The sequence below is a fragment of the Onychomys torridus genome, chromosome 2 (genome assembly GCF_903995425.1).
Source record: "Onychomys torridus chromosome 2, mOncTor1.1, whole genome shotgun sequence".
Classification (NCBI taxonomy): domain Eukaryota; kingdom Metazoa; phylum Chordata; class Mammalia; order Rodentia; family Cricetidae; genus Onychomys; species Onychomys torridus.
Genome location: NC_050444.1, coordinates 151,846,525 through 151,868,114, shown reverse-complemented (window position 1 = coordinate 151,868,114; position 21,590 = coordinate 151,846,525). Strand labels below are relative to the sequence as shown.

General features: G+C 51.5%; 1 protein-coding gene across 1 annotated transcript in view; it reads left to right on the top strand.

Annotated features, from left to right (window-relative positions):
* The first annotated feature begins 2,631 nt into the window (after window positions 1–2,631).
* Window positions 2,632–21,590, top strand: part of Pink1 (PTEN induced kinase 1) — a 21,024-nt gene continuing 2,065 nt past the window's right edge. Inside the window, exons 1-7 of the mRNA XM_036178277.1 lie at window positions 2,632–3,103; window positions 8,961–9,236; window positions 10,001–10,101; window positions 11,908–12,090; window positions 12,522–12,685; window positions 13,961–14,088; window positions 14,647–14,883. Coding sequence (XP_036034170.1) covers window positions 2,717–3,103; window positions 8,961–9,236; window positions 10,001–10,101; window positions 11,908–12,090; window positions 12,522–12,685; window positions 13,961–14,088; window positions 14,647–14,883 — 1,476 coding nt within the window. The 5' untranslated portion in view covers window positions 2,632–2,716. The remainder of the gene's footprint in view (window positions 3,104–8,960; window positions 9,237–10,000; window positions 10,102–11,907; window positions 12,091–12,521; window positions 12,686–13,960; window positions 14,089–14,646; window positions 14,884–21,590) is intronic.

Below are 21,590 nucleotides of genomic sequence, written 5' to 3'. Positions count from 1 at the left end.
GACCTCCTTGGGTATCAGTGCCGAGCTGGGGAGACGTTATAGGGGACTGGGGATTAGCCACCTCTGTGACTCTTGGTGCCATAGAAAGGTTTCCATCAGGACAAATGGGGGCTGGAAAGATGGCTTATGGGGTAAAGTATTTGCTGCACAAACATGAGGACCTGAGTTCAAATCCCAATGCCTACATAAAAGCTGGGTGCAGCAGTGTATGTCTGTAAGACCAGCATTGAGAATGGAGGGGCAGAGAGAGACAGGCAGATCCCAAAGCTCACCGGCCAGTCACTCTCGGCAAATGGGTGTGCTTCAAGCTCAGTGAGGGGACCATGTCTCATAATAAATAAATAAATATTGTGGACAGCAAAAGAGGAGACTATTTGATGTTGGCCTCTGTCCTCCACATGCACAGAGAAGCACATAACTCCCCATAAATTTAAAAAGAAAATAGAAGAGAGGTGAGGAGGGTTGGAAGAGAGGTACCTCCTGGGCCCCTATCACTGATGACAGGTGGAGAGCACAGAGGTCTTCAGGCCCTGCCAGGAGCTACGTGCAGACATTACCTTTCTATACAGATCTCTGCCCAGGAATCAGGCTTCACGCTGTGCTTGGTCCAGACCTGTCAGAAGCAGCTAAGACTTCCCCTAAGAAGGAGACGTGAGTACATCCAATTTACAGCAGCAGGTTAATTAGCAATGTCTGGAGAATTCATTTCCAGCAGGCGAGTTACCTATCCCAGTGTAGTGAGGCTGCCTGCAGTTTAGAAGAACAAATTCCGAAGCTTATAACAAACGCGCTCCTGAACTACAAAGGATGCCCTTCTGGGCTAAGGACTCATCACAAGCCTCGTGGGAAAGGATTATGCTACAGGAGATTAGGAAACAAATCCTGCTGGAGATGAAGCAGAACGGGTAGAGAGCTAGCCTACCACAAATGAAACCAGGGATCTGATCCTCAGCGCCGCATCCTGTAGTTGGTGTGATAGGGCGTCTATAACCCCTACTGAGGAGGTGGCCCACTACAAAATTCCTATTGAAATCCTGTACTCAGGGTCTGGGGCTCTGGGGTAGAGCATGTTACAGGAGGCAGGGAGAACAGAAAATTGCTCTGCACAGATCCGAGTGTACATGAATTCATTACATGGGCACACAGGTCATGGAAGAGGTTACCAGCACTCAGCATCCTGACTCCTAACATTACAGACCAGTCTCACTGCCTTTGAACATTATGTAAATTGAATATCAACACTTGTCCTTTATTTATTTATTTATTTGTTTGTTTGTTTGTTTATTTTCAAGACAGGATTTCTCTGTGTAACAGCCCTGGCTGTCCTGGAACTCGATCTGTGGACCAGGCTGGCCTCAAACTCAGAGATCCACCTACTTCTGCCTCCCCAGTGCTAGGGGATTAAAGGCATGTGTCACCACACCTTGCTGGAATGACTCCCCCCCCCCCCCAAGACAGGGTTTCTCTGTAGCTTTGGAGCCTGTCCTGGAACTCACTCTGTAGACCAGGCTGGCCTTGAACTCACAGAGATCCACCTGTCTCTGCCTCCCGAGTGCTAGGATTAAAGGTGTGCACCTCTACCATCTGGCTTGGAATGACTTTTTTATGTCACTATGTATCCCTGGCTGGCCTGGGCCACCATATCCAGTACTCTGAACCTTCTTAAGGAGCATATGTATGCATTCAGTGAGTCTACAAGCAAGTGTGAAACTACTGGGTTTCTAATCTGAAGGTACATATCTTTTTTATACATACTTTGTACCTATCATTCAAATATGGACCCCTTGGCAGTTCCCTGATTTCTATAGGTAAACTTCATACATACACACACAAGTATGCAAATAAGTTCACTTTGCAAACATAAGAACCTGAGTTAGATCCCTGGACCTCAGGGTTTTTGTTGTTGTTTTGTTTTGTTTTATATGCATAGTTTACCTGCATATATGTCTGTCCACCACTTGTGTACCTGGTGCCTGAGGAGGCCAGAAGACAGTGTTGGATCCCCTGGAGCTGGAGTGACAGATGATTGTGAGCCAATATGTGGATGCTGAATATCAAACCTGGGTCCTCTGGAAGAGCAGCAGCCGGTGCTCTTAATGGATAGGCCATCTCTCCAGCCTCCTGGGATTTTTTTTTTTTTTTTTAAATCTGGAAAGCTGAGTGTGGGGGTACATGCCTTTAATTCCAGCACTCAGTAGGCATAAAATGTGGCTTTGGGTGAGTCCTAAGAAGTTCTGGAACCTGCTGCTGTACAGGAGCATGAGGGCATTTGGGAGTGAGGGAGAAGAGACAAGGCCCTCAACAGCCAGGGCAGCTTGAACTTCAACCTCGGCTCTAACGCAATCTGGAAACACAGCACTTTTTTATCTACAAAATTGGCACTCTTCTATCATTGGTGGGGAAGTTAAATCAGTTTAAAGGTGTAAGTGGCCTGGATCGGTGATTGATAACAAATACTAATTTACCGGCTCAATTTCTCATCTTAACCAGGGCCGGTGAAGTTGTTTGGCAACCGCTCCACCAGGGTTCGAAGTGCAAACCAGCCAGACTAGGAGAGAGGCAGATGAGCGGACAGCGCCCTCGTGCACCGAGCAGGGGAACTGCCGCGGCCCCGCCCCCCGCCCCCGCGCATAGGCTCCGCCCCCGAAGTTTGTTGTTGTCCTTGGCCTCCCGGACGATTGTGGCGGTGGCAGTGGGATCGGGTCTCCACGCCACCATGGCGGTGCGACAGGCGCTGGGCCGAGGCCTGCAACTGGGTCGGGCGCTGCTGCTGCGCTTCGCGGCCAAGCCCGGCCCGGTCTCGGGCTTGGGGAGGCCCGGCCCCGCGGCAGCCTGGGGCCGCGGAGAGCGCCCGGGCCGGGCCGCAGGGCCCAGAGCACAGCCGGGCCCGCTCGGGCTCCCCCTTCCCGACCGCTACCGCTTCTTCCGCCAGTCGGTGGCTGGGCTGGCGGCGCGGATCCAGCGGCAGTTCATGGTGCGGGCCCGGGGCGGCGCGGGCCCTTGCGGCCGAGCAGTCTTCTTGGCCTTCGGGCTGGGGCTGGGGCTGATCGAGGAGAAGCAGGCGGAGGGCCGGCGGGCCGCCTCGGCCTGTCAGGAGATCCAGGTAAGCGTAGCGGTGGGCGGGCAGCCCCGGGCCGGGAGTTCAGACTTTAGGCCACACGGGGCGGGGAGAGGGCGGGGCCTGGCCGGGAGGAGGCGGGGTTAGGAAAGAGGTCGGGAGTGGGGCTGGGCCGGGGGCGGGCCTTGAGTCCTAGTGGGCGGAGCCATAGCTAAAGTGGCACTATAGCGAAGGCGAGGTCTGGGGCTGGAATTCGGCAGGGACCCCCCCAGGGAGGGAGAAGCTACAATTAGAACCACAGCTGGAGCAGGGGTGTGGAGGCCCCACGAGTCAGGAGGAAATAGGGAACGCTAGTTTAGGGCGGAGGCGTGGCTAGGAGCAGGTCTGAAAAGTGGTTCTAGAGTCATTAAATTTGCTCCCGCTGATTAGGGGCGGGCCCAGAACCAGGGAGGCATCAGAGGTTGTGGAGTCAGGATCTGAGCCTTAGTGTAGGCGGATCTGAGATTGAAGCACAAATCTGAGATAGGGCGTGGTAGGAGATAGGGTGTGGGCATGGGAAGGGCAGGGCCCTGAACTGTGATTGGGCAATTCAAGGGGTGGGACACTCGCGGACTGTACTAAGTGGCGGGAGGCATCATAGTTATGTGTCTAGGAGCACATCATGAGGGCATACCTAGACCTGGTAGTGGGTCGAGGGATAAGGCAAGATTACGGTCTATCTTTGACTGAAGTGTAATTGGAAATCATCAATTAAGTCTGACTTATTTGCAGTTACTGATGGCCTGGTAGGCCAGCACTTTGCATTTGTTTTACAAACAGTGTGTTTTAGAAGAGGTATTGCTAATTATTAGTTCCTGTTGCATTATGGCAAGTGACTTTGAGTAAGTTTTTTTCCTTTTGGGCCTTGGGGCGGGGAGTTCTGACTTGTATATGTAGATCAGGTTGGCCTTGAACTTCTGACCTTCCTGTCTCATCTCCCAAGTGCTGGGATTATTGGCATGTGCCACTATGCTTTGTATACATTCTCTAAAAATCGGAACACTCTCATCCCTTGATGTCGTGGAGGACACAGACTCAGGAAAGGTGAGGTGACTTTCTCAAAATCACAGCGCGGGTAAAGGTAGTGCCCGAAGTCCCCCCTCGCAAAGCCTGTGCCCTCTGCTCAGCCAGATTGCCGCTCCAGTTCAGCCAAACAACGGGTGAGAGGCTGAGCAGAAACTACAGAGAAGCTGGGAGAACACAGCACATCTAATGTTTTAGTGAACCGAGCAGGGTTATCACTGGATACGTGGGAGTTCCTCGGCCTTTTAAACTCCTAAAATAGCACAGCGACCTCTTTTTACTCCCAAAGTCTTCTAGTCAAGGTCACCCAGACAAACCAACCAATGGATGTGTATATTTAGAGATGGGGACTTTATTTTGAGGACTCGGCTCACACTGGGCTGGCAGATCTAAAACCCACAGGCAGGCTCAGGGAAGAGGTGGCTGTGTGGTTCACGTCTTCAGGTTGACAGCTGCAGAACTCAGCCCTCTTCTGGGAGGCCAGCCTTTCTCCTGGGGTTTGGAACCACTTGCTGAGTGAGTGTAGCCCCTGAATCTCACAAGGTCGGGCTGAGGGACAGAGGATGAACCACGATGCTCAAAGACATTGATCAAGGAAGGACCAAGCAAGCATTTCCTCTACTTCCCATTTCTGATACTGGGATCATACTCCTGTGTCTTACATAGCTACACAGTGAGACCGGTCCCAAGCAAGCAAGCGAACAAACAAATAGAAAGAGGTGTGAGTACAGGTAACAAGGAAGCATGTGTGAAGATTTTCAAAGCCACTGGCCATTTGACAAGGGCACACTTACTAGAACAGCTAAAAATCCAAATAAGGACAATAGCAGATGTGGTGAGGGTGGGGAAATGGGGTCACTCATGCCTTACTGGTGGCTGTCGCAAATGGAAAGCAATACAAAATTAAATATGTGTTTAGCACACCAGCCTGTCGTTACAGTCATCAGCATCTACTGGGGACACAGAAACATTCATCCAAAAACCTGTGTGCTGCAGTTGCTTTGGAAAATGGTAACCCTAACCCTAACCCTAACTCTCCAAAGAGTTGAAAACAGAATCACTCCGTTTAGTGATTCCACTTCTCCACGAATACTTAACATGATGGGAAGGGTGGGCAGACCTTTACACACTCAAGCTCAAGGCTACTTATTTATAGTAGCCAAGAGGTGGAAGTGACCCTAGTGTCCCTCAGTGCATGAATGCATAACCCTGCCTGGCAAAGCTCTAGGACAAGCCACAGTTGTGCCTTGGTGTCCACAGGGAATGGGTCCTAGGCCCCATTCAGATATCAAAATCCGCAGATACCAGTTCATATCCCTTCAATAAGATGGTGCCGGAGACCATGGGAGTATACAGCAGGTGACAACTAATGTTCAACAGGTTGACCCACCAGACGAATAACTCTCTGATGGGGAGCCCAACCTGGCAAGGCCATGGGGTCACTGACTGTAAATAACAGGTTGCTCCTGTCTGTAATTTCTCTCGTGGGCCACTAGTGACATTTCTTCCCTAAGAACTGCAGTGGGTATTCTTCCCACTGCTTGTGTGTTTATCTTGTGAAAATATTCCATCTATTGGGCACATGTAGCCGTGGATGGTCAGGAAGATGATTTCTGCTTAATTTGTATAATTCTGATGAATGGAAATAATACTAGAATATTTTTTATAACTGACACAGGAAAGTAACAGTATTCTAGTCACAAAGACAGCTAATTTTAGACCAGAACAAATTTAAAACAGACTAGCTGCCCCTACAGAGAGTACACAGGGACAAATTCTCAGGTGTTTATTGCTGAGTCAAGGTCAGACTTGAAGCAACTTTGGTAGACATAACCCCCTGCAGTAATTGACTTTCTGCATGTACTCCCAGCCTCAGTTTATGTTACAGGACTCAGGGTTCAGCCAACTGTTACTGTTAAGTCCTGAATTTCAGTGTCACCTTCTGTCTGGGAAAGAGCTGTGTGCATGGCCAAGTGTTACTCTCTGGCTGGTCAGTGTGACATCCCTAGCTTGAGAAAAACGGTGACTTATCATGTGCTATGAGAATGAGTCAGACCCTGAAAATGTAAATGTAATTGTCCAGAGTTTGGCTGTGATAAGGGGCTGTGTAGAGCTAGGTAGAGAGTCGCTGTGTAAAGAGCTGGGCAGAGGGTAGGGGTGAGAGTCAGTGTGGGGGAGTGTGTTTGGGGTGCGCTGAGAGAGCAGGAGATGTGTGCAGAGGGAGCTGGGCAGAGGATGAGTAGCCATGAGAAGGGAGAGCTTGTGTAGCTATATAGAAAAGAGATGTAGGGGAGAGAGTGTGTGCGTAGAGGAGAGTGAGTGAATGATGTAGCAGTGTGGGAAGGAATGTGTGTAGAAGAGAGCTGTGGAGCTATGTAAAAAAGATTTAACTATGTATAAAAATATATGGCTCTGAGGAGAGAGATGTATGTATGTAAAGAGAGATATATAGCTGTGTGTTAAGAATGTAGCTGTGTAGAGAGAGAATTTCAGAAAGATATTTCTTAAGATGAAGTAAAAGAGAAAGTTATCATCAGAGAACATGTGTTCCTTATTTTCCCCCCAGACAGAAAAGGTCTAGCCCTCAGATAGACAGGAACTTTGTACGGTTTTGTATGGACCTGTGTGCACCTCCTGTGTGCTGGAAATCATCTCTACATCACTGACAGTGCCTGATGTGGTGTTACAAGGTCCTGAACAAATGCCATGTGAAGAGCAGCTTACTGGGTTGTTCATAGAATAGTGGCAAGGAAAAAAATGTACATATAAATTACTTGTTTGGGGCCGTGGTGGTGCATACCTTTTAATTCCAGCACTCAGGAGGCAGAGGCAGGTAGATCTCTGTGAATTGGAGGCTAGCCTGGTCCATGGAATGAGTTCCAGGACAGGCGGGGCTACACAGAGAAACCTGTCTCTAAAAACCAAACAACAACAACAACAAAAAAGCAAGGTCTCACTGTAAAGCTATAGAAAGACGGTTCTCTCCTGCCTACCAGTTCCAAATAACCACTCAGAGGTTTAATATTACTTATAATGCTCAGCCAGTACTTCTGGCTTATTACTAACTAGCTCTTACACTTAAATTAACCCATGATTCTTATCTATGTTTAGCCACATGGCTTGGTACCTTTTCTCAGTACAGCATTCTCATCTTGCCTCCTCTGTGTCTGGCTGGTGACTCCTGACTCCACCCTTCCTCTTCCCAGCATTCTTAGTTTGGTTGCCCCACTGTGGTGGTATATTTGTACCCTAATAAGTTTGCCTGAAGATTAGAGAACAGAACAAACCACTAGATTAAACAAAGAAGCCAGGAAGTGATGGCACATACCTTTAATCCTAGCATTCAGGAAGCAGAGATCAGTCTCGATCTCTGTGAGTTCAAAGCCACCCTGGACTACATGAGACTGACTCAGTCTAGGAGAGAAACAGAGGTAGGCAGTGGTGGCACACACTTTAATCCCAATACTTGGGAGTCATGTACCTTTAATCCCAGCACTAGGAAAGTTGAGACAGGAAATGATATGGGTGGGCAGAGAAAGGAATATAAGGCGTGAGGAGACAGGAACTAATGCCTTTTTGGTGGAGGAAGCTCATTCAGCTAGAGACCTATCGGCTGACGCTTTTTCAGGCTGAGGAATTGGTGAGGTAAGAGGTGGTGGCTGTGGCTTGTTCCTTTATCTTTCTGATCTTTCAGCATTTACCCCAATATCTGGCCCTGTTTTTTTTGTTGTTGTTGTTTTTGTTTTTGTTTTATTAAGACCATTTAGGAATTCATGTTACACTCCACCTACACTTACTGCCTGGCTACTGGCCAATGAGCGTTTTATTAAACCTGTTCAAGTGACAAATCTTTACAGTGTACAAGAGAATTGTTCCACAGCAATTTGGCCCAGGCACAAACTCATGATCCTCCTGAGTGCTGGGATTACAGGCGTGCATCAGCATTTTGGACTGCAGTTACAATTTTTTTTTTTTAATTTTTTTTTTTAGACAGGGTTTCTCTGTGTAGCCCTGGCTGTCCTGGAACTTGCTCTGTAGACCAGGCTGGCCTTGAACTCACAGAGATCTACCTGCCTCTGCCTTGCAGGTGCTGGGATTTAAAGTGTGCACCACCACCTCGGGGCTGCAATTGCAGATTGTTTTTTATTTTTGTTTTTGTTTTTTTTAAGATTTATTTATTTATTATGTATACAGGGTTCTGCCTGCATGTGTCCCTGCAGGCCAGAAGAGGGCACCAGATCTCATTACAAGTGGTTGTGAGCCACCATGTGGGTGCTGGGAATTGAACTCAGGACCTCTGGAAGAGCAGTCGGTGCTCTTAACCCCTGAGCCATCTCTCCAGCCTGCAGTTGCAGTTTCGTTGTTGGTGGTGGAGGTTTTGGTTTTTGGTTTTGGTTTTGGTTTTTGGTTTTTCGAGACAGGGTTTCTCTATGTAGCTTTGCGCCTCTTCCTGGAACTCATTTGGTAGCCCAGGCTGGCCTCGAACTCACAGAGATCCGCCTGGCTCTGCCTCCCGAGTGCTGGGATTAAAGGCGTGTGCCACCACCGCCTGGCTGCAGTCGCAGTTTTTAAAGACTCTCCCACCTGCAGTTGGTTGACACCACAGACGCAGGGCCTGCATTGGACTGTCTCTGGTCCCAGTGAAGGGATGTGTGAGAAAGACTGTCCTAGACAAAGAGACAGAGGCAGGCTAGCCTGTGCCCAGGACAAGCCCACACTTAAAGTCAAGGTGGCAGTCTTGGTGAGAACCCTGCCTCACTGTACCTCTCCCCGTCTTGTGTGTGCTTTGTGGTGGCCTGATCAGAGCCCCCAGGTCACAGCACACTCTTTTTCCTCACAGGCCATTTTTACACAGAAAAACAAGCTGGTGTCCGACCCACTGGACACGCGATGCTGGCAGGGCTTCCGTCTGGAGGATTACCTGATAGGACAGTCCATCGGCAAGGGCTGCAGTGCTGCTGTGTACGAAGCCACCATGCCCACACTGCCCCAGCACCTGGAGAAGGCCAAGTGCGTTGGCCTTCTAAGGAAAGGCCCAGATGTCCTCCCAAAGAGAGCAGATGGGGAGCAGCCCCCGGCCTTTCCCTTTGCCATCAAGATGATGTGGAATATCTCGGTAAGGATGGACCTTTCATCTTCTAAGCAGGCACTTCTCAAAGTGTCGGGCTTCAGGGACGGGGGGGGGGGGGGGGGGGGGGGTATTTTCCCAGGCTTTCCATAAGGAGGGCCTGTGGGGTTAGGTGTCCGCTCTCTTACATGAGAGTCGGAGCTGTCTGTGGACACTGTAACGTGTCCACCATCCACCAGGGGCTCAGGACCCATGACAGATTTGGCTTCTGTCAGGCAGGGTTAAGAGTTTGATTTTTTTCCCAGTTCGGATGGTGCCCAGGTTTCTCTGAGTGGCGACTGTTTAAACCACAGGTTCTGAGCCGATGGTTATTTCACTTGAGGCCAGCCATATAACCATCCTCTTTCTCCTCACACCTCCTTCTATGATGGGCTTCCCTGGCCAGGAGGAGCCCTGTGCTTCCCCACACCCCAACAACTTGATCCAAAGCTTACTGCTGCCTCCCAGTGGCCAGTTTGAGCTGCTGGTGACCTGATGGGAAGCATGGTGGGCTCTGAAATCTTGGCCTCTGTTCCTGCCCAGGGCCACTTGACTACTAAGGGTTTGAGGTGCGGGAAGCATGCTCTAAGTAGCACCTCCCTCCAGGCTCCGGGGGAACTGGCTTTGGTTTACTGCTTTAGGGAGGTTATTTCGCCTTGACTTTCAAACCAGTTCTAGGTTGCAGATGTCTTGGTTCAGATCCCAGGCAGGGCATGGACTTGACATTCCACACAGGTCTGTGGACTCACAGGTGCACTCTGGGTATGTTCCAGGCAGGTTCCTCCAGTGAAGCCATCTTAAGCACAATGAGCCAGGAGCTGGTCCCAGCAAGCCGAGTGGCCTTGGATGGAGAGTATGGAGGAGTCACTTACAGGTAAGAACCCCTTTGTCCACCAGAGCAATCACGAGTTCTTTGAGAACAAACGCATCCCTGGTATCTCCCGCACTCAGCACCACATCTGATGTGCCACACAGTGGGTGGTTTAGTGAATGATGTCCTAGAAGGATTTTCAATTTGTGGATAAATCAAGCTTGAGAAAGACTGAAGATCATCTCATCCCAGCAAATGATGCAGATGGTTGATTCACAGCGGAGCAGGAGTGACCACCGTCCATACAGGCCAGTTCAGAATGCTAGACAATGTCCTAATTCCTGCAAAGCAGTGTATGGCGCCACCTAGTGGTACACGTGCACTGTCTCCACAGGTGGAAACACTACTGATGTTGGCCACAAGCCTGATGATGTGCAGACTCTCTGAAACAGCCTGACCCTCCTGTGGCTTCCGTAGCCATCTGGCTTCAGTCTGATTTGCCAAATGTCTCTGCTTATACAGTTACATTTGCTCTGCATTCCAGCCTAGGTGTCTGTGCCTAGTACTAGCTGAAGTGTGGCCAGGTCTCCAGAGAAACTCCCCCAGGAACACTCGGGCCATGTCCACGTGGCCTTCGTCCAGGGGTCTCGGACTCAGCTCCTTGCTGCTTCTTCCACCTCGCTTCTCATCTTTGCCCGTTCCCACCCTCCCACTCCTGAGCTCCACACCACCTTCCCTGGAAGTACGGGCTCGGTCTGCTGTGCTCAGGCTGCTCCCGCACACTGCAGACAGCCCTAGTTCAGACACATCTTGCCTGTACTGCCTCAGAGCTCTTATGACACCTGCCAGGGCGCTGCCAGCCTCCTGCTGAGGTCCTGCTCTCTCTGTCACCAGTGACCCACTCCTGTGAGGGGCAAGACACGGACACATGTGGACTCATCCACAAGGCTCCAGGACAGAGCGGGCATCCTCCTGCACTTGGCTTATCTCTGGGCCCTACTCCATTCTCCTCTCCACCCTCAGTGCTGGTGTTTCCTTCCTGTGACTCTTCTGTTCCTGCAGGCCTTTGCTTCCTGTGGCCTTCCCTGTGTCCCCTAAGAAAGCAACCAACCTGCCTCTTCCTCCACCTGAGCCATTAGGGTCTCAGATGAACCGATGAGCACATTGCCTTTGGTTCTGAATGCCCACTCTTGGTCCTTTCAGCTTTGGCTTGAGGGGCAGAGCTGGCACACAGGACGCAGAGGCACCCTGTGCACAATGTTAACCACTGTGCCTCTGTAGGGCCATAGCTATGGGACATTCTGTAGGAGTGGACAAGGGCCACTGCTACAGTGGACTGCATCAGAGGCTGGGTCCCTGTCCTCAGAGAGCTAAAGGAATTCCTCCTGTGCTAGATCTCAAAGCTCCCAGCATCATAGCTGGTGCCTGGTACTCAGTGTGCCAATAGTAAGTGCTAGTTACGTGACTAGTTGTGAGCATCAGCATTGCAGAAATGACTGTCGTGCTTTATGAACAGTGCATCACTGTCTCATTCCCCATTTCCCACCCCACCCTGAGCTTAGAGGGGTGAGTGACAAGTTCAAGGACTGAGTGTGGCAGCTCCCAGGGTCCCTTAGCTATCGTGTTCTGCCATGTGGGATGAAGAGATGAGCCAAAGGGTGGACTAGAGGAGCCATTGAATGTGAGGAGTCACCCCTGTTGGGTCTTGCCCCACAGCGGGTGCAGTAGCTGGAACAGGGCAGACCTGCAGTGGATGTTGGTAACTGTGTGAGTGAATGAGTGAATGAGTAAGGCCTCTGGTGGCCTTAGCTGTCTCCCAGCACCCGTCTCTGATGCTGGCCTCATCTGCTGTCCCATTTGCCTGAACAGACGATCCAGAGGCGGTCCCAAGAAGCTTGCCCCACACCCCAACATCATCCGGGTTCTCCGAGCCTTCACTTCATCCGTGCCCCTGCTGCCCGGGGCCCTGGCTGACTATCCCGATGTACTGCCGTGCCGCCTCTACCCGGAAGGCCTGGGCCACAGCCGCACACTCTTCCTCGTAATGAAGAAGTAAGCGGTGGTATGGGGGGGGGGGGGGGGGGGCGGGGTAGGGACCCTGAAGCAGCTTCTCCTTTCCCATGGGAGCTGGTCCCTGTCCTTGGAGCACAGAGCTTCTGGAAAAACAAAGCATGCAGATGAGGGCTGTGTGTAGGAGAGAGCTGTTGGAATGATACAGACATCCCATCTTCCAGAACATACTTCCCACCAGTGCTCCTGGCACATCATAGCTCCCCTCTATGACATCTAACTGCAGGGATGGATCTGAGGAGCTGGGGAGCGGCACTGTCGTGGCTTCCGTGTTTTGGGGTCAGGATGGGTGGGAGCTGAAGGGATGCTAAGGAATAAAGAGAGCAGAAGCTCCGGAAGAAGAAAGGCCCAGTCCTAGGAGTGGATGAGGCCGTGGGAACTGGGATGTCCAGACACTCTGTCCTCTCTGCCAGCTACCCCTGCACCCTGCGCCAGTACCTTCAGGAGCACACTCCCAGTCCCCGCCTGGCTACCATGATGACCTTGCAGTTACTGGAGGGCGTGGACCACCTGGTTCAGCAGGGCATTGCCCATCGGGACCTCAAATCTGACAACATACTTGTGGAACTGAACTCAGGTAGGTGCTGGCCACACCCAGAGTGCTCCAGGGAGAACTCAGGGCAGGGGAGGGAGACCCTAAGGTCAGGGTGTGTGTGTACATGTGAGGTACACATGTGGGGGCCAGAGGTGGATGCCAGGCCTCTTAAGCTTCCACCGCTCACCCTAATATTTTCAGACAGGGTCTTTCACTGAACCTGGAACGGGCTGTTTCAGTTAAAGTGGCTGGTCAGGGAGCCCCTGAGACCTCTCTCCATGCCCCCAGTGCTGAGGTTACAGCTTTTACATGGGTGCTAGGGATACAAACTTAGGTCCTCATCATTGTAACCACTGAGCTGCCCTCCCACCTTGAATGCTCTATTCTGTGCTATCTTTAGCTCCACTGTAAGAGATGACTCCCTCCATCTGATGGGTGCACAGGCAACAGCTCTCTTACAGTTCCCGGGATCCTCTCTGTGGACTTGCAGAACAATACCATTAGTCCTGCAGTTCTCAAACCAGTGAAAGAAAGATAGATTCTAACTCAGTGAAAGCTGCCTTCACAAACCCGGCGTCCTCTGTCACTGGCAGCACTCAGCTAGAAGCCCCCTGCCTGGGGATGTTCTAAAGGAGTCGCAGGTCTGAGGAGCCCAGTGGTTAAGTGTTCTGCTCTCTTCCGGATGACCTGAGTTTGGTTCCCAGCACCCGTGTGCAAGCTCCCAGCTGCTTGTAACTCCAGTTCCAGGAGATCTGATGACCTTTTCTGGCCTCCATGGGCACCGTCACACACTTGACAGACATACATGTAGACAAAAGTAAAAATACGTCTTTTAAAACTTAAATTTAAAATTATTAAATGTGTAACTAAAAACTAAGTGAAGTGACCTTTTCAAGGAACTCTGTGTGAACCCCTCTATCTCCCAAGGTCCATTTATTAGACTTATTGGCCTTACAAAGTCAAACCTAAGACTCCTAGGGTGTATAGACCCTTGGAGATCCTTTAGCCAAAGCTGAGGACCCCTGGCCTCTGGGCACAGCTAGTTAACTAGAACAGTTTCGCCTCCCCCCTCCCTTATCTAGTCCACTGCCTGGGCCTGGGTTTGGGTCCTTGTTTCTGGGTGGCATCCCCATGTACCTGTTGCCAGCCCAGCTGTGAACTCACTCAGAAAGACTCCCATCTAGGCCTTGCTGGCCTGGGCTCCTGGACACAGCCTGTTAGTCCAGTTCATCCATGTCTTGGTGAATTTTGGAGGGACCTGGAAGGGACTGTAGGGGCAGGAGCAGACCCTGCTGCTCAGCTCTGCTGCCTCTGCAGACAGCTGCCCCTGGCTGGTGATCTCCGATTTCGGCTGCTGCCTGGCTGACGAGCGCATTGGCCTACAGTTGCCTTTCACCAGCTGGTATGTGGACCTCGGTGGCAACGGTTCCCTGATGGCCCCTGAGGTGAGTCCTGCTGTGTGTGTGTTCTGCTATTAGTGGGTATTTCCCAGGTTTTCCTGTCCTGCTGCTCTGCTTTAACTCAGCTGATCTGAGGTCCCTGGACATTTATCAGCATCAACCAGGCAGCTGTGGTAGATCCCCGGAGCTTGATCCAGTGCATTTAAATTCTGGGTTCCAGCCAGCAGTGGTGGCACACGCCTGTAATCCCAGCACTTGGGAGGCAGAGGCAGGTGGATCTCTGAGTTTGAGGCCAGCTTGGGCTACAGAGTGAGTTCCAGGAAAGGTGCAAAGCTACACAGAGAAACCCTGTCTCAAAAAAAAAAAAAATCGGGTTGGGGATTTAGCTCAGTCGTAGAGCGCTTGCCTAGCAAGCACAAGGCCCTGGATTTGATCCTCAGTTAAAAAAAAAAAAAAAAAGAAAGAAAAAAAAGAAAAAGAAAAAAAACAAACAAACAAAATAAATAAATTCTGGGTTCCAATTTGATCCCAGCTTAGGTGACATGCATGGACACAAATAGCAGGCCTCCTGGGGCCTGATCTCTCACTGTCTGCTTCCTGCAGGTGTCCACAGCCCAACCTGGCCCCAGAGCAGTAATTGACTTCAGCAAGGCTGACACCTGGGCTGTGGGGGCCATCGCCTATGAAATCTTTGGGCTTGCCAATCCCTTCTATGGCCAAGGCAGAGCCCACCTTGAGAGCCGCAGCTACCAGGAAGCTCAGCTGCCTGAGATGCCCAAGTCGGTGCCTCCAGATGCAAGACAGCTGGTGAGGTCACTGCTCCAGCGAGAGGCCAGCAAGGTGAGGCTGTTCCCTGGCTTTGGACTGTGTGAATGAAGGCCCCTTGTTCATGTCTGAGTCAAGACCAAGTTTAGGCAAGCCCTACAACGTTAAACTCTGTCATATACAGGCAAAGGCCAACTACAGAACAGGTTTAAGAAGAAACAGGAGCAGGAAGCTGGCCAGTGAGCCCTTCATCAGAGTCCTAGCAATGCCTCTTTTGGGCTCATTTCACTCCCCATTCATGGGGCTCAAACCCAGGGCCACATGAATGTTGGGCAAGCACCATGTCCCCCGTGTCCCCCAGTCCTCTTGGCTTTAGTCATGTAAGAAGTTGCTTAGGAGGATGGGCTGGAGAGAGCTCAGCAGGTAAAGGTGCTTGCACACCTGCCAACCCAAGTTCAATCCCCGGAACCCACCAGGTGAAGAGAGAGAGCTGACCCCACCAAGTTCTGCTCTGACCTCCACATGTGTGCCACACATGCACACCCATACATGTCATACACATCCAGTGATAATTAAAAAACAAACAAACAAAAAAACCCTAGGGCTGGCAGGATGGCTCAGTGGATAAGGGTACTTGCTGCCAAGTCTGATGCCCTGAGTTTAATCCCCAGAACGCACACTGTAAAAGAGAATCAGCTCCTTCAGCCACCCCCAATATATAAGTAAGTGTAATAGATATATTTGAATTTTATTTAAATAAGAGAATGGCTTAGAAAGAAAAGGATGTGTTTTTGAAAAATGTGTAACAGCCCAGCCATCATGGAGAAGGCACTGGCATAGTAGGGATAGGCTGAGGGGATGAAGCGCTCATACTGTGTGTGCTGGAGTGGTCTCACTGACACCTGTAACAGGACAGAGGTAGCAGGCCTTGGTGGCCGGAAGGCCTAAGGAAACCTACTGGCCGGAAACGGACTGCCCCTTGCTTACCTGGGTGGAGGAGTACAGGTGTGTGTAGCCTAGCCGGTTGTAATCCACTTTAAACTGGAAGACACCATACACATCAGGCAGCTTGAACTGGACACTGTACTTGCCACCTGGGGAAGCAGCAGCACTCAGGAGGGTTTCTCAGAGGGACATGTGTCCTGAGGCAGGCAGGTGGCTGTTGTGTGGGGCTTTCTCTGACAGGCATCACACTTACCTTTCCTCTTCAAGAAGGTCCTCACAAAGGGGTCAATGCGCACGAACTCCAGCTGAATGTCGTCACCATCAAAGGGGACCCACTTGCCATTGGAGAGCTGCTCAATCACGATGCTGTACTCCTGAGATGAGAGGCTGGCTCAGCTGGGAGTGCCCGCAGCTGGGGGGACCACCACCGAGAGACACGGGGGACTCAGGGAGTCCTGCAGCCTGTGGAAGCCCCGCTGCCCAGTCACAGAGCACAGCTGACCCCGACTCAGCAGGCCAACAGCTGGCAGCACCTCTGCCTTCCCTGTGCCTGAGTCCTTAGCAGAGTCCATCCTGAGTGACAAATGTCCAGGCCTTGACAAGTGACCTACAAAGTCCAACCCAAAGTTCCACCTGCCATGTCACTTTTCTGGTAACTTCCCTGCCCGGTCAGTGGAGCTGAACTCTACTACCTGCTGCCACAGCGGCTTCAGTTAGCAATGGTGGCTGGCTCTGCATCTCTGTGGACTCTTAGAGATAGAGTGAAGACATACTCATCCTGGGTACCCCTGAGGCTTCGGAGTTAACTGATCCACCCTGGTCAAAACCTTAGGACCTGCCCACCCCAGGAGCTCTTACCACCAGGTCGGTGACAGTGTAGGCATTGGGTGGGGCCGTCTCGCCCACCCGATGATGGGACACAGGCCCCACTCGGAGGACACCCTCTTCCTTGAACACCCAGCGGGACAGGGCCACAGCTAGCTCATAGTTGCCTGTCTGAGAATACCTGGGGGAGGGAAAGGAGAGGCTGGGGCTGCAGCCCACTTCCTGCTGGGTGCCGGATGGAGACCACTCCTGTCAACCAGGCCAGTGCACTCTAAGTGAGGTTCTGAAAGGAAACTGCACACACCTACTGGTCCATGGTTAAAGGGAAAACAAAGTTGCAGGAGGGGTTGCTGTGGGTCATCTGCACAATCAGTCCCAAATCATTTTGGTGCTGGAGACTGAGCCGAGCCTTATGCCTGTTGGCTGAGTGCTCCAGCACCAAGCCACATGGTCTAGGAGTAAGAGGGAGGGCTCCACACAAGCCACTGCCGCCCTGGTGAGCGTGCGGGGCCAATACCAGCTGCACTGTAACCAAGTCTGTGCATAATGGCAAAGCCCTAAAGACCTACTTCCAAAGGCTCTCCTGCACACAGACCTCATGTTCCAAGCTCTGGTGTTACCTCTGGGCGCCGGGTGTGGCCTTCTGCACCGCTGAGTTGAAGAAGGTATCGCTGAAGAAATCCAGGGAGCCACTGAAGATGACCCGGGCGTTGTTCCTGGCCTGGAGTCCTGCGATCAGGAGAGTGTTCTTCCCCACTGCGTGGGGGTACTGGGGACAGAAGGAGCAGTCACCTGGGCATCACCAAAGTACCAGCAAAGCCAGCACAGCAAGTGGACAGCAGGCTGGACTCCTACATGGCTATGTCCCACACCTACCCGAGGGAGGACCTAGGATCACTGTTTCCACCCTTGTCCCCAGTCCCATCATCTCTTCATGAGTCTTAGCAAAGCCCACCTCTCCCGCTTTGCTCTGGTTTTCAAATCAAAAGTGCTTGCCCCTGGGCACAGGAGCTGGAGGCTGCAAAGGCTCTCACCTGGGTAATGGGCTTATCTGGGAAGAAGGAGTAAGAGGTTGAGGAGCCCGTGAGGATGTCCAAAACCAAGGGGTTGTCAGGGTCTGCCACCATTCTGCAAGGGAGAGGAGAGAGGGCTAGCACTGAGCAGGAAGCAGCTGTAGGACACGGGGTCGCACGCCACCTCCCCCAACGAAAAGCTCTTCCATTTCTTCCTAGAGAGAGGGGTCAGCACTTCTCTTTTGTTCATCATGCATTCAAAGACATGGTCTCTCTAGCCAGGCTGGCCTGAAGCCCCAATCCTCCTGCTTCAGCCTCCTCAGTAAGACACGCACCACATCATCTGGCCAGGAAAAATACTTTCTCAATAGCCAAGCACTTATGTAAAACTCACTGCTATCACCTGGGGGAAGGAACATTCCCAACTCTAAATTTGGCTGGGTGGTGGTGGTGCACCCCTTTAATCCCAGCACTTGTGAGGCAGAGGCAGGTGGATCTGAGTTCCAGGCCAGCCTGGTCTACAGCCTGGGTTCCAGGACAGCCAGGGGTATACACAGAAACACTGTCTCAAAAAACAAAACAAAACCAAAATTGGCTTGAAGCCCGAAAAAAAGAAAGTGAGCCCTGATCCTCCACTCACTCACCCGACTCCTCGGAAGAGAATGGGGTTCAGAGATGACTTCCCAACAATGGTCGGGGCCTTCAGCAGGTTCTCAGTATCAGCCACAATGAGCGTATGCTGCAAAGGGGAAAGAGGGTCAAGAACAGGGTCCCAGGGCCAGGGAGTCCTTCCTGACTTCCACCTGGAATCTAAGCAAAGCTGAGCTTTGCTGTGCGTTCCAGACAGCTGAAGGGACAAGCCTGATTACCTGGCCAAGGTCTGAGACATCATAATTGTGATGGTCAATGACAGCTGTTTTCTCTTCATCAAATTCAATCCCACACTCACTGCCCAGCTCCCGAAGAGGGTCGCCTGCACAGATAGAAGAGATTGCCTGGCTGAGCCCTACCAGCAGGCCTGACAACACACATCATGGCTTCTCCATACCTCACCCTCTGCTGGTCAGCCACAGTGTCCAGCACCTGCAGCAGGGTGCCACCCCCAGGGCTCAGAAGATGATTAGTGAAACTCAGCAACAGCCTTCCCCCGTCCCTGCACAAACACACAACGTGGATCTGCGCAGACCCCTTAGCAAAGTTAGCAAAGCCATGGCCAGTGCTGGCTTTAGCAGGCCTGAGCCTACCAGTCCTTGTCATCACCCCACCAAGAAACCCACATAGAGGACCATGGCTGAAAGACAGGCCCTGAGCTGTTTGCTGTTGAAGGTGAGGGACCAACATATGAGCCGAGGATGTAATTTTCACTGTGCCACTGTCAAACCTTCAAAACCAGAAATCTGGAACAAAATCCACCCGCTGTCTCCCCTGACTTCCTTGCTCCCATCAGAGCAGATCCACCCAACAGAACACAACAAGCAAATCACGGAGAAGATCAACTGTCTCCAGTCACAGTACACAGGACCCAGGGCCAGATAAGCCCTGCAGCTCCTCACTGCCTCCCTGGCCGGGGCTCACCTTGGTAGCCCCTGCATAGAAAGCTCTGAGCTCTGTGGAGAACCCGTGGAGAGCCCTGGAACTTCCTAGGGCAGACTTACCAATGTCGGAACTGGCAGCCACCAAAACACTGCCGCCACCGTCAATGAAGGCACTGATGGTCTCCACGTTAATGTTGCCTCCGAAATCTGAAAGAAGGCCCCAGACACCGTGACCAGACAGACCTGTCCCCACTCCCCGACAGCTGGACGGAGGTAGGAGACCCTCCAGAGCAGCCGTAGTTGATCTGAGTGGGTTCCCGTCGATCCAAACATGAGGGAGAGTAGATTCCACATCTGTTACATGGCACAAACCCGTGTTTTTAAAGGGAAGCTCAAAGCATGTCCTCCAGGTGTGAGCACCAAAGATATCCCCGTTACACTGGTTGAGATGAGAACACATATTCCAAGCCACATCTGTTCACTCAGAAATACTGCACTTTCCACCCACATTTCACAGAGTAATGCTGTTCAAATGCTCAGATGCCTGGAACACCCATAGCCTGTACCATCACTGGGGTCACCTTACTGTATTTTATCAATGTCATTCCCCCAAGCTGTTTGAGAAGGCACTGCAGAATCCAAAGATGACACTGTCATTTGGCTGTAAGGCCCAGTGACCTAACACTAACAGCTTCCTTGTTCACGGTACCCAGAGCGGAACCATTTGGTGCTTTACACATCACCCAAGGGGCTTGTTGGTTCCCAGCATTTGAAGGATGAGGGCCTATCCTGTGCTGGTCAGTTCACTTAGTAATTAACTGCCATGAGCCTCCAAACTGGCCCTGGGTGGGGCTTGATGAACTCCAGAGTTCTCTCCAGAGTGAGTCTGGTGGTCAACATAAGACAATCCGCTTTCTTGCTACGTATTTCTTCTGTACTGGGAAGAAAGACTAGGACAATGAGGGGAGGTAGCCACTGTGGCAAGGTTAGTGAGGACAGCCTTCAACCAGTGACCCATGAGAAGACAGGAGGACGAGCCGGACAGCAACGGCACGCTGGAAGAGCACACAAGCAGAATAAACAACAGGTGTGAAGTCTGTACAGGGCTGGGCCAGAGACCGGGAGTGGGGTGAGGTGACCAGTTACTGGAAGGCTGGGGCTGGTGGGAGCCACTGGAGGATTCTGAGCAGAATAATGTGACTTCCTTGGTTCCAAGGTGGAGCTGGGTACAGGTGGCATGTGGGTCAGAAGGAACTGTGAGGCCAGGCTGTGAAAGCATTCCTAGACCAGGAGCAGAGGTGATGGGGCGCTTCCCATGGGACCTGAAGGGAATAGCAGGAGCTGGGGGAAAACACTTTGGATAGCTGGAAGACCCCACTCTTTGTGAACTACAGAATAGAAAGCAGCTGCCAGGGAAAGCCCTCTGTGTGTTATCGCCTGAAAGAAGGATGGCAGGGACATCTTACCCCAGACAGAGACAACTTTATCTTCTGACACAAAGGTAAAACGGAAGGACTATATCATGCTCACCAAAACAGCAAGGCAAAAGAGAAACAGCCAGGGCTGGAAAGATGGTTAAGAACACTGGCTGCTCTTCCAGAGGACCCAGGTTCAATTCCAAACCAAGAGATCCACCATCTTTTTCTGGCCTCCGAAGGCATCAGGCATACACACAGTGAGACATACATGCTGGTCAAACACCCATATAAACAAACAAACAAGAAGTAGCAAAATGAACTGGAGATACCTAGCCAGGTGAAGACACACGTGAGAAGGGTACAGCTATGTGAAAGGCATGCATCTCAGCAAGATAAAAATGAGACTCCCCCATCATCTGCTCTTGGTCTGGGAACACTAGACTCTCAGGCCTGGAGTTGTAGTCTCATGATCTACCACCTGCAGAATGGTTTTTTACAGCAACACATGTTAATAACGGGACATTTTGTACACAGTAAGTCCAAACCAAAGGCTTCTCTATCAGGACCTTTGTTAGAGAAAACCCCCTTCTCCATAAACAAAATGTCTATCTTTTTGAAAGATAACAGCTCCAAGGCCCAGGCTGCAATGAACAATTTCCTCTACTGTGCTTCGAAATTCATCCCAAGACTCAGAACATGCCCAGGAACCACAAGAAGACAACAGAGTCCTGCGCCTCGAATCCAGCCAGTTCTGGGGGCGCCGCGCCGCCCTTACCTTCCACGGAGGGGGAGAAGATGATGAGGTTGTCATAGAGGAACTCCCCGTACTTAATGAGCGACAAGCTGGGGTCATCTGCGGTCTTGAAGGTGAGCTCAAAGCCCCGGTCTGGAGAAGAAAAAAGGAAGCTAGAGCAGATGGTCGGCAGAGGAACCCTCGCTGAGCCGTCAGAGGGTGCCGCCACCCGGGGGCTTGCCAACCCCGGCCATGCCCTCGCCACGGAGGCTCACCCTTCAGGCTGCGGAAGAACATCGAGTGCGTGTCCCCG